Consider the following 12,423-nt stretch of genomic DNA (forward strand, 5'->3'; position numbering starts at 1 on the left):
CGCGGCTGGGAGCGAGCTGGGGGCGCAGGCACCTGTTCCGACACAGCGGAGGGGCAGCGAGAGCCCGGCTCGTTCCTCCCCTCAGCCTCGCTCCCTGCGCCCTGAGCACAGCTCGGGACACGGCGGCCGGGAGCGGCGACGGACGAGCTCCATGAGAACGCTCCACGAGAACACTTCGCCCCGCCGCGCCCCGGCCCGGGCGATCCCCGCGCAGGCGCGGAGCAGCCGCGCATGCCCGCAGCGCCCCCGCGCGCCCGGCGCCGGCGGCGGCAGGGGGGGCCGGGCCGGGCCGGGCAGGTCGCGCGCTGCGCCCCCGCCCCTCCCGCGCGGGGCGGCCCCGGCCCGGCCCGGCCCCGGCCCGGCTCTGCCCGGGCGGCGCCGCCGCTTCCTGCTCCGGCCCGGGCGGGCGACGGACGCGGCCTCCGGAGCACGGGCACGGTAAGGGCGCGGTGCCGGCTCCTGCCGCCGCGGCGGGCGGGCGCTGACAGGCGGCAGCTGCCCCGCGAAGGGGCCGCGGGGCCGTCTCGGCTCGGGGGCGGCCGGCGGGGCGTGCGGGATGGCGTCGCGGTGGCAGGGCCGAGGGTCGCTCCGGCGGCACCTCCCACCCGCCGCCCTTCGCGGCTACACTTTCGGTTTCGCGCGGGGCGCGGCGGGGCGGAGGAGCCGGGGCCGTCCCGCTCCCCCCGGCCCGGCTCCCCGCGGGGTCCGCGCCCGGCGGAGGGGCGGCGGGCGGTGCCCGGCGCTGTCAGTGTAAACAGAGCCCGAGGCGGCGCGGCCTCCCGGGCCGGGCCTGCAGCCTCCCGGGCCGGGCCGGGCCGTGCTGGGAACGCGGAGCGGCCGGGGCAGCGCCGAGGGGCAGCGCCTTGTTTACACAGGGCGTCGGTAGAACATGGCAGCCCGGGCGTGCTGGACACTCGCTGTCATGCGTGCTCGCTCCTCCCGTGCCTCGTCCGTGCGCTCGCCGTGCACCCTGCGCTGCTTGTACCGCGGATAAACAGCAGAAGTCTGGCGTATTTTTCATTATGCTGTGACTGTAAAACGTTGTGCTGGGTGAGCCCCGCATCGTGTTTATCTGTTACCTTCTTGGATGTGTTCCCTCTTGTCTCTCCTCACTTGACTTACTCACTTTTTCATTCTGCTTGCTCCCTCCCTTATGGCTGGTCCCTGTCATCTTCCCTGTGATTTTTTTTTAGTCATTTAACTCCTTTAGCAAAGACAGCAAAACCCCTTACTGTCAGTTTAAAAACAGGTTCTGGATCTAATCCTTATTCCTCTTTCATCTCTTCTCACTCCGTCTCTGGAGTGGAGAGGATCAGGTGCTTAGGAAAGGTGCTGGGAAAAGGATGGCTCTTTTGTGTGGTGCCATGAGTGATACACTGTTCATCTCTCAGGTTTCAGTAGTATCTGGTTCAGAAGGTGCCTAAACTTTAGACTGTTACACACATCTTTCTGTTCAATAGTCTCATAAGCCATTCAGGGGCTTTACCTTCATAAAGCTGTCTAACTTAAATCTTACAAGTTTTTGACCTCTGCAATACCCTATCAAAGCCAATTATGGAATTTGCACACACTGCTTCCTTTTAGAGTGTGTGTGTGTGTTGGGGTTTGTTTTTTAAACTTACATTGTCACCATTTAATTTAATCATCTCTGCTGCTTTATTATGTAAAACGATGAATAATTCCTACCTACTCTGGCTTGTGAGAGAGTGGAAATGATTGTTAAGGACCAACATTCGACTCGCTGGAAAGAGAGGTGCAAAGTAAGGGTAAGTGTATGAGACTTCTGTCAGAGGAAAGAGAAGGTTTCAGGGTATCTTTAAATAGAGAGCAGTGGGAAGAGAGCCTGCTAATAGGATGAAATACGGGAAGGTCCACAAGAAGCCTGCTGAAGCCACAAAGCTTTTTGCAGAACATTAATAGTTTCTAAGTGATTATAAGGTTACATGTTTTGGGGCTCATCAGCTTTAGCTATTGAGGTTTCAGACCAAACTTTGGATGTTCAGATTATCAAATTAAATATATATGGAAGGAGGTCTTGTAGTTTCTTACTGGATTTGTTGCATCATTAATTTGATCCAGAATAATAACTTCTGTGCATTCAGCAATAAAATTATGGCTTTTTTGAATGGAAACTTACGAATTATGGTGTGTCTAGGACTACTTTGCTGATTCCTTGTTTTGTTTTCTGTTTTATAACTTCTAGTGCGTGGTGTAATTTTAAGGTACCATAAACTGCATGGATTGCATGTTCCCCTGACCTTGTAGATGCAAAGATTTACTTTGTATCCTAACTTTGATATGCCCTCTGCAACAAACTGTAGAAACAGTTTAGGACTTTTTGTCTGCTCAAGCCAGCTTCTTCAGTAACTTAATTTTCAGTTCTTAGATTTGCTGAGTTTCAGAAACAGAAAGCTAATTTGCCATTTTTTCTGCACGTGGCACTGTGAATCAGATAGCCAGAGCTCCCAAAATGATCTCGGAAAATGTCTTAAAAAGGACTTTTCAGTCGACATGAAATGTTTTACAGTGTGCTATGGATTATATGTATCAGAGTGATAGTGGCATTTACTGTATTTGAGGTTCTGCCTATGAAGGAACACCTTAGTGCCCTTAGGAAGCTTTGTTCCTGTTAATGGGATTCTGCAGTGATCTTGGCTGGTGTATTTCTGCACGTATAACTAACTTCATTTTCAAGCCAACTTTCTTAACTTTTTTTTGTTTTTTTTTTTTTAATTAAACCAAAAGAAGGCTGTTTTGGGGAAAAAAAAAAAAAAAAAAGCTCTGTGTGATGCTACTGCTGGCTGCAGTCCTGCATTTGAGGTTGCATCTTTGAAGGTATCTGCATAAATCTCTCCTCAGGTTTTAGGATGCCAGCTGAATAAAAGGAGGACATTGTTCCATGTACTCTTGTGGTGGTTCTGAGTGCTGTGTGAGCAGCTGCCTCTGGTCACTGCTGCCCAGGCTTCTGTATGTTTGTCTTGTTTTTGTGTGTGGGCATCTTTTTTCAAGCACTGTGGTTTGAGGTTTGTTGTTTTTTTGGGTTTTTTTTTTTTTTGCAAATTTCTTTTATAATTAAAATGAAAGTGTGCTAAAGCTATTTGCAGACTTATATTTAGAGTTTTGTTTTGAAGCAAGTCGTAAATAACTTCACTGGAAGTCTGGCCTAGAAGAGATGACCACCTCTGCCATCCTTTCCACACTGTTTTTCAATTTTTTTTTTTTAATTCTTTTGAGCTGCATGTTTGCTTCCCTGTTAACGTGATAGGTGGTTATGCACAGGGGGATCAACTTAAGATACTGTTTTTTGTGGGATGTGTTCATCACACTTGTGATTTGCAGTGGTTTCAAACTTTTTCGCAGAAACATATGAGAACAGTTTGGATTTCTTGTAGGCACACACTTGGATACATAATGTAGGTCAGATAAATGTACTATTTGATATGTGAATGAACTGGTGTCACACCTCTGAAGACTTGCTCTAATTGGTTGTCTTGACCAGTGAAAGTTATAAAAAAATTGAGTCTTTGTTGTGTGTTTTGTAGTGATAAACAGTTAGAAGCTTCTCACTGTTCAAGCAAAGTATTAAAGATTGAGAATTTTTAGTTTAGTTGGGGTTTTTTAAAATCATTTGGTGATGGGAGCATGTAGACTTATTTTTGTTTTCCCATGAGATATGTATAAAAATAACAGATGATGCAGCAAAGATGTTTTTGTGGCTGTAAGGGTTATTGCAAATGTTTCAGAACTACTTTTTCTCCGAATTTTCCATTACCAGGAAGAACAGGAGTGAATGTCAACACTGTAACAACATGGTTTAGTAATTTCTTTTGGAAGTGTTAAATTTGTTTTTTTCTCCTCTGGTGTTATTCCGTATTTTGATTTATTGTGGGCATCTATCCAGGGAGGAATTAAATTTCTAGTGTGCATTTTTTGGTTTCATTTTTAATCTTTCTGTGGGTTGTTCTGTAATTCAAAACTAGTTGTACTTTCAACCAGTTTCTGTGCTGGCTAATTGTGTCACTGTGGATGGCCTGGTCTCTTTCAAACCTGAATCATCTCTTACTTCAAGACTGTGAATCTAATTCACAGTCTAGATTCTTTGTCCTTTTTGTCTCACTTAGCCTTGGGAAATGTGAATTTCTGAGCTGATTCCTGGAAGTGACCAGGCAGCTTTTTCCTTTTACAGGAATCAAATGAGTTGGGACTTGCTAGAGAGAGGATGGGCAATAGATTCACTGTCCCACTGAAATTTGAGGGAAAAGCAAAAAGTCTTCCATTGAGACATACTACTTAGGCAAAGGGAAGAAGGCAAATGCTGATTTATTCAGAAAGGGCTCTGTCTGTGGGAATTTCACATACATGTAGGTGTGTGGTTGTGTTTGAGTGTGTGCTTTAACTTAGAACTTCTAAACCAGACTGAACTGAAATTCTTCTAACTTCTCACTTGCTGACCAGTGGGCTTGCTGTTTTCTCTACCCTGGCAGAGTTTTGAAAATGTTGCTGACTGAATGTCAGTATGAGTTCAGATCCTATTATATAAAGACTTTGGGTTCCTTGCCTGGACTATTCCATGTATTCAGTCTGAAGATACCATTCTTTTAATGAATGCTGAAATTTAGTGTCTCATGCATTCTTCTGTGTGCTTTCTTTTTAGTATTTCTGCCCCAACTGGAAAACAAGGATTATCATTTATGTTCCTGCATCACCTTATCTTCCTTTCTGTAGGATATTGGTGATTCATGTAGAAGTAGATCAGCATAGAAGTAATCTAAACCTTTTGTAACCGAGGAAACAGAAATAACATGTTTTTGAGAGAACCTGATCTTGTAAACAGTACTGAGTGTTTTCAATTGCTGCAGTTTGGCAGTTACTTGGCCACCCGGGCAGGATTATAGTACGTAAAATATAAATATACAGTACATGTGGTCTAGTATATGATTATTTATTTGCATTAATACTTGCTTTTTATTATTGTTCATTTGCATTAATATTCTGCATGAGAATGAAATCAGCTTTGTGACATGCTTAAGCAGAGGTGCCATATGAAGCACTGTATGTTCTTACGTAGCTACAAGTCTGAGTTTCAGGAATAATGCTGATGTTTGAAACAAGTTGGAATGTCTGTGCTTCCAAATTAAAACGCAGTTTAATTTCTTTGGACTTCTGTTTCGGGTTATGATTCCTTGGCAATATTTCTATTGTCTATATAAATGGAAAACTAGAAGAAGAAAAGGTTTTTGCAATAAAACAGATTTTTAAATTTTTTCTCCTGATTGATTATTTTAGTGTATTCATAAACAGCTGTTTTTCTACTTTATATGTTTTTGAATTTAAAAACTTTTGGAATAATTGATAGGCAAGTAAGGAGTAGGCTTTTTGTTCTAAAAATCTGGAGGGTGACAGGTGTATATGGCTCCAAAGGATGCCTGTTAAAGGCTATCCAGCCTGAATCTTGTTTGGAGAGCAGAGATCTTGGCTTTCTTTTTCATCAAAAAGTGGTGCTAGCTTTACAAATGAAGCAATGGAAAATAAAGTAGTAGCTGTGTGTGAGGGTGTTTTGTGTTGTTACAAATGAAATACTGTTAGGTATGAGTTGTGCTTTGTCATGTAAAGTTGACCGCCTATGTGAGAAAAAAAAAAAGCCTTATTTTTTCTAAATTGTGTATATTTTTTCTTCTTTTTTAAATGTATCCTGCACTTGTTCCTTGCTTAGTTTGCATCTGACTGGGAAGATCAGCAACTGTAATTTTTGCTAGTGTAACTACACATGCCTGTAGGAAGCCCAGTTACTCTGCATGAATCCAAACAAACTTTTCTCTATATGTGCAAGATTAGTTTAGTTTAAGCTGGCTTTCTGCTGTCGAAAAGCAGACTCATTGAGTTTACCCTCTGGAGTATTGATTTTAATCTTTTTTCTTCGATATATATTAGATCCTGTTTTCTTGCTGACCACATTGATTGTTGTAGCCTTCTGATGGATTGGTTTTATTAAAAGTGTTAGGCCAAATTCTGACTTTTGTTATAAAGCACTGATCTCAGTGTTTGCTGATGCTCTGTTTTGATGCAGAAATGCAGCAAGCAAAAGATTTTATAAACATTGGAATACTTCTGAGTATAAATTACGCAAATAACTTAAAATTATTTTGTGTTTCAGCAACCTCTGCCTAGCTGTTTAAGAGCAGTGGATTGTGAATTCAAGCCTTTGATATCCTGAGGTTATCAGATTACTATCTTCGGGAGAGATAACAGTTCTCAAAGAATCTTCGGGGGATGCACCATGACATCAGTAGTGATTGACACTGGAGGCCCTGCCCTGGAGTTTGACATCAATGGAATAAAAAGTGAAGAGGTTAGAAAAGTAAATAGCATTTATTGACTATCAAACTTTGCACCTTTTATCTAAATTTGAAAGAAAAATTCACTGTAAACTTGCTGTGAAAACAAATGGATCTGAGATAGTTGCGTAAGGAGGAGGATTGCAGCCATTTTTCAAATATCTTTTAATAGAAGATTTTGTTACCACAGAGAAGTGGGACCAGGAAATTTTGAAGTCTGCAGTACAACTGTAGACTGGGCTTACAAAATTATATTCTATACTAACCTTTCTTCAAAGATCTCAGACATGTCTTGAGGTACAGAACAAATTGAGCAGAGCAATACAAGGACCTCTTTTCAAGTTAGTCAGCACAACATATTTTGTTGTATTTTGCATTCTTATCAACAAGTAATAAGTATATTCTACTCTTCTGTAGCTTTTAATAAATAGGATCTGGCAGGGTTCTGCTTCTGCAACACTGTAGCTGATTATATATGCTTTTACAGACATTTTGGTCCTTAAATAAGTAGAGATGAGCATATAGGCTTTGAAGTAGTCAGTTCTTCTATAATAACTTATGCACTTAACCCAAAATGTGTGTTCATAAGAAACGGGTCAGATGTAGGTACCTTGCAGTGCCCAGGCAAAGCCTTTGTTACATTTCATGAAGCAGAGGGAGAGAAACAATTTGCACAGCTAAGTGTCTTCATTAGAAATTGTGCTCTTTTCTGATATCTTAAAGCTGTCTGGTGCTTGATAATTTAAGTCCTTAAACCAAGGGAAATATCTTTGGGATTCAGGAAGCGCCCTTTGATAGGTGATAGCTATCTTTTATTCTTTTAATCTCTTGCTTTGGAAGAAAATTTCCTTTAAAAAGAATTTAAATTATTGAATATATCATTATTCTATAGAGAATGTAAGAACATAAGAAGAAAATATTAATGTAGAATTCAATAGTGCAGTATTTAGAGCATTTTTTCTTTTCTTTCTTTTTTTTCCCCCCTTTCTATAGGAAAATGAGCCAGTCTCTGAATTCCCAGCAGTGATTGTGGAGCCAGTTCCTAGTGCCAGACTAGAACAGGGTTACGCTGCTCAGGTCCTGGTTTATGATGACGAGACTTACCTGATGCAAGATGTAGCAGAGGAACAAGAAATTGAGACTGAAACTGTGGAAACAGGTAGACTTATTTATTTTTTTTTTCTTCCGTGAGGTTTTTATACTTTTAGAAATCCCCAAGGAATGGGACATTGTGCTTACCCACAGGATGGAGATCTTGACCTGGGTTCATATCTCTTTCCTCTAAGCTTAGTTTTGCTTAGGTTTCAGTGGTGACAGGATTACCTTGGCAGGTAAAAATGTCACTTTGCATTCAGGGTGCTGCATTGTAATACTGTCTCCTCCCTCATGAGCAGGCAGATCTTCATGTATGTCTTTGCTAGCTACTTATGCAGGGAGTTTGCTACACAGCTAAACTTGGAGTTTTTAAAAATCAGCTGAGCCAGGAAGCTGGCTAGAATTCAGTTTTACACTCTGTGTGAGCCACACAGCTGCAGGGCAGCTGGAAAATAGGGACTGTGTGGCGCTATTTACTCCATCTTCCAACTCTTACCCCTTCCTGTCTGTTTTCCTATCCTGCCTTTTTGATCCAAGAGTCATTTTATTGCTGGTTTGGTGGCAGGAGTGGGTGGCTAGGGGGAATGGAGTTGGGCTGTCCCTTTATGGGCAAAAAGCCTAATAGATTGAAATTAAGTCATCTATCTATAAAATAAGTTAGGAATGAAGAAAGGAGTGGAGCTTTGATGTGAAAGCCGAATATTTAGTGACAAGTACAAATCTTTCTGTATGCCTTTCTCCAAAGAACATGATCAAGAGGGTTTCATTTTCTGAGGGGCACCAAAGTATGTTTAAAGTGTCTGAGGAAATAAAAGCTGTGCTGCTATAGCAGCCTAATTTCATCTGACTGTTGGGCTGTGATTCCTGTTGTCCTCCTGACTTCCTCTCTTTGTGTTGCTTTTCATACTTCTCTAGGCTAAATTTGCAAGAAAAAAAATAGCAAGGAGACCCTCAACTGTTCTGTATTTTTGTTGGGTTAAATTTCTGCTGGATTAGCAGAGTGTTGGAGTAGGGAGTATGTAGAACTGCTACCAAAGGACAGGTCCTCTTGGGCATTCCATACTGAACTGGTGAGATCTACTTGACATGGGTAGCATATGTTCTTATCCTGGGGCTGGCTATTTTAGAGCTGGAGTTTAAATTGTGATGTCAGGAAAGCAAAACAAAGGTGAGAGACTTGTCTCAACTGCTTAACTTGGCATCTCAGTAAGTCTATGTGCATTCCCATCAGATTAGGTAAATTTCAGTGTAGATTTCTCAGTAAACAGTGGATGCAGTTGCTCATACATCCTTCTCAATTTGGATGTTATCCTGTAGTACTACAGCAAAAATCACATGTATCAACTTCATAAGATGTGCATGAACTAATGATTCAGGTTTTGGGACAATACTTAAAATTCCCGTTTACGGAAATGTGTTTTGAAAAAAATATGCTAATTAGAAGTTCAACAAATTAATGTAAAGAGAAAATAAGAAATAATGTATTTTTTAAGTTTCATTTTTGACTATGGTAATAAAACTTTTAAGATTCAGGTAAGTGAGAAGTGAGGGTGTTCTTCCCAAACTGAGTTTTACAACTTAAGTTTATATTTGAAAAGCTTTAAGAGCTTATACTTCCAAGGTTTTTGTATTCAGAAGTTGTTTTTTAAAAGTTAAATATGCTGTTTCTTGTAAGATTTTCCTAGATTAATGGCTAAATTAATTGGTAACAGAACAGTTCTTTTAGGATAAAGAGTTGCTGCAAATGAACTGTTAATGTTTTTAAGCATAATTTTATGGCCATAATAAATTAAGGGAAATGACAATTAAAACCTTGTTATTCTATAGCAGTAGTATTATGTAAGCTACTGTTCAAAGAAAGGGACATGGGTACTTCCAAGCCTTGATATTTGAAAGTATAGTCTTAAAATTTATAAGACAGTGGATATGATGATTTGGTGTTTCTGGCTAGAGATGGTAAGAGATGTGTATTGGCTGCATGTAGTTTGTTGATGTTTTCAGTGTTGCTTTTATTTTAATTTCACAGTTTCACTTTAATATGCCCTTAAAAATTTAGTATGATAAGATAATGAAATATTAAAATCAGTTCAAATATTTATTTTTTAATAGTTTTGATCTAAGAATTAATGAGTAGTGAGAAGCCAATTAAGAGTGGAGGAGAAATGAAAATTAATGAAGATTTAAAAAATTATGAATGCACACCGGTTCCTACAGTCCATCTTTTCACTGTTATCTGTGTACTGTATACACCATCAATCCAGTGTGGTTTTCATGGTGTAATTATACATGACCATGAGTAGTGGCTCTTGCACAGAGCTTGTGTTCAGTGTTGGTGAAAGAAGTGCTTGGTTTAGGCTGTTCTGAGGGAGGCAGTCTTGTGGGGCATGTGTTGTGACCGGCATGTTTTGGCACAGCTAGGAGCCTTTCTGAATTATTTCTCAGAAATAATTACAGAGAGGTAAGATGAGTGGAGCGAAAGTATGAAAGCCCCAAGAAACATTCATTCTGGGGATGCACCATTATTACCATTGAATTGCAGGACAGTGAATCCAAATGCGCTGTATTTTAATTTTGTAGTAGGGATACTGGGCTGTGGGTAGGAAGCAATTTAATGTAGGAGAGGTGGTAACAGGTGCCATGGTAATTGTTAATGAGAAAGCAGGCTAAAGCAGTAAACAAGGTATAATGTTTAAAGAGCATTTTAAGGTGTTAAGTTTTTGAAGAACATACCTTTATTATGCTAATGATCTCAATTTAGAGAGGTGCAACAGTTTGATTTCTGTACCTCTTAGAAGAAAAATTTATTCTTGCTAAAGTAGTCTCAATAGATTCTATTTAATAAACAACAGAATTAATTGCTACAAAGATTTTCATGTTATTTGATAAATGTATCATTGTTGCACCAAGAATGAAGACTTAATACATTTTGTGGTTCTAGACTCTACAGATGGCAGGGTAGATACTAAAACCCATCTTAAAGAAGCCTTAGCAGTACTTAAAAAGGATCCCTTTTCTCATAATGCACCCCCCTTTGTCAGTATCTTTACTGTTGGCCATGGACCTGATTTTTTTCCCTTTCTTGTGACAGTTCATTGGCAATTCCAATGACTACTGATTGACGTGGTTTATAGCATAACAGCACATATTCAAAGAGCCTCAGGCTGCTTTGCAGTTAATCTAAAGCTTCATAATTTAGTAAAATGTAGCATTATTCTAGCCTTCAGAGATAGGGATCAGTACCCTGTGTGAAAAATGTTGTGGGGAAGCTGCTGTGGGAAAATTTACTTAGGACACTGAAGATATGATCTGTGCTGTGCACTGAATGGTTCTACTTGTGGTTTGCTATTCTGTGAATGGATTTGAGACTGTGTGGACTGTAAGGACAGTCAGTGCTGAGCCAAGGGCAGAATCAAGACATGCAGTGTTGTTTTTAATTAAAAAACTTCTTGCATTTCCAAAACCACAATTCAAATAAAATATGCTATATGATCATTATAAATACTGATGAATTTTTAGTTAATTTTAGTGGAGTATGGGGTTTTTTGCCTATCAGACTCCTTCCCACTAATCTATCTTGATTCAATAATCAAGGATCATTATTTATGATTAATCCTTTAACTGTAAAATTAATCAATTTTCTACGAAAGTAAATGCCAAGTGTCTTTTGGTAAACAAGCAAGACTTAGTGGTTCATGTTATGTTTTTATTCCAGAAAAAATGCCTATTTGCTTGGAATAGAAAATGGAGTTTTCTAGAAAAAACAAAAAGTAGAATTTTTCGTAATTTCAGGTGACCTTATGACATTCTTTGTGGAAATAGTGAGTACCTTTTTTAATTATTGGAAGGGGAAATATAATTTTTAGATTGATATAGTATTTAAATTTCTTTCCCTTTTTGTTTTATATTCTTGGGAGTGGTACCTTTGTATCATAAAAGATACATCCTTCTTAACAAGTTTTTAATAGTACTCAAATTTTATTGGCTTTAATTTGCTTGAGTTTTCTGTCCTAGAAGTAATTAGCCCTTAAGTTTTAGGATTTATTCAGCAAAACCTGTTTAGTTTACATAATAGCAAAAGCTGCTTTCTTTAAAGAAGCAGTCAGTCCGAAGTTAACAATTGCTACAGTTCTGTTTATTTTGTCACCACACAGATCCCATAACATGGATGTGTAGGTGCGATAATGGGGTAATCTAATTTTGGGATTTACCATAGGAGCAGTATGGAAGGTAACACAGTCATGGTCTGCAGATCTTAGGCATGGATGGTGCCTGCTCTTTTAGTTAACTAAGGCATGGGTATTTAAGTATTGTCACTATTAGACCCTGATTTAATTATTTTAGTGACTCTAACATCTTGTATGAATGGTATTTTCCCCTTATTTTTTTGTTAATCATCAAAGCACCAAGTACAAATTTGGATTTTATTTTTTTTTTGTCACAGCTTTAAGAGGAAACAAAACTACTACTTTCAAGAAGCTGAAAGATCATTCAGTTTGTGAACTGTCACCAGATTTTTTAATTTCATGTCCTGTCAGAAATCCTCCCTGGGGTAAAAGTTGAAAATCTGTTTTGATTCTAAAACTGTTGTTTCCACAGTGTGGGGCGGAAGATCTGCATGAAAAAAATGCAGATCTGAAAATGAGCCTTTCCAGGATGGAGAAATATTGGGCTACAAAGACGAGGAAGTTCAATTGAAACTATCATGTAAATTGATAGCGATTCTTAAGGAGAAAGGATATTGAATCAACAGGGAATTTAGGCTTAACTCTCCCCTAATTAAAACAAATGGATAAATAAAATACCAACTTTAAGGGAAATCTTACTCTTCAGGGGAGATTTCGGATTACTATTTACACAGTTATCACCATGGGAATGAGCTTTGCATGTCTACGTCCGGTCTTTAGTTATTGCCTGTTCTTCTTTCTGTCTTTATATGTCTTCCCTTGTTATGAATAAAACTGCTTCCTTCTAATGTCTTTTATGGAAGTAAGTT

The 12,423-nt window shown here is 39.8% G+C and overlaps 1 protein-coding gene across 4 annotated transcripts in view; it reads left to right on the forward strand.

The window, feature by feature from the left end:
• The first annotated feature begins 304 nt into the window (after positions 1–304).
• The window catches only part of ELF2 (E74 like ETS transcription factor 2), a 33,308-nt gene continuing 21,189 nt past the window's right edge, over positions 305–12,423 (forward strand). For 2 of the 4 annotated variants that reach the window (XM_085057648.1, XM_085057649.1), the window contains exons 1-3: positions 305–438; positions 6,155–6,358; positions 7,329–7,494. In XM_085057648.1, the coding sequence (XP_084913774.1) occupies positions 6,278–6,358; positions 7,329–7,494 (247 nt within the window). In that variant the 5' untranslated portion in view covers positions 305–438; positions 6,155–6,277. Of the gene's footprint in view, positions 439–6,154; positions 6,359–7,328; positions 7,495–12,423 lie in introns of those variants that run through there. The other 2 variants (XM_085057650.1, XM_085057654.1) reach the window with 2 other exon arrangements.

Source organism: Lichenostomus cassidix, chromosome 4 (assembly GCF_008360975.1).
Source record: "Lichenostomus cassidix isolate B80296 chromosome 4, HeHo_3.0, whole genome shotgun sequence".
In the NCBI taxonomy this organism is placed as follows: domain Eukaryota; kingdom Metazoa; phylum Chordata; class Aves; order Passeriformes; family Meliphagidae; genus Lichenostomus; species Lichenostomus cassidix.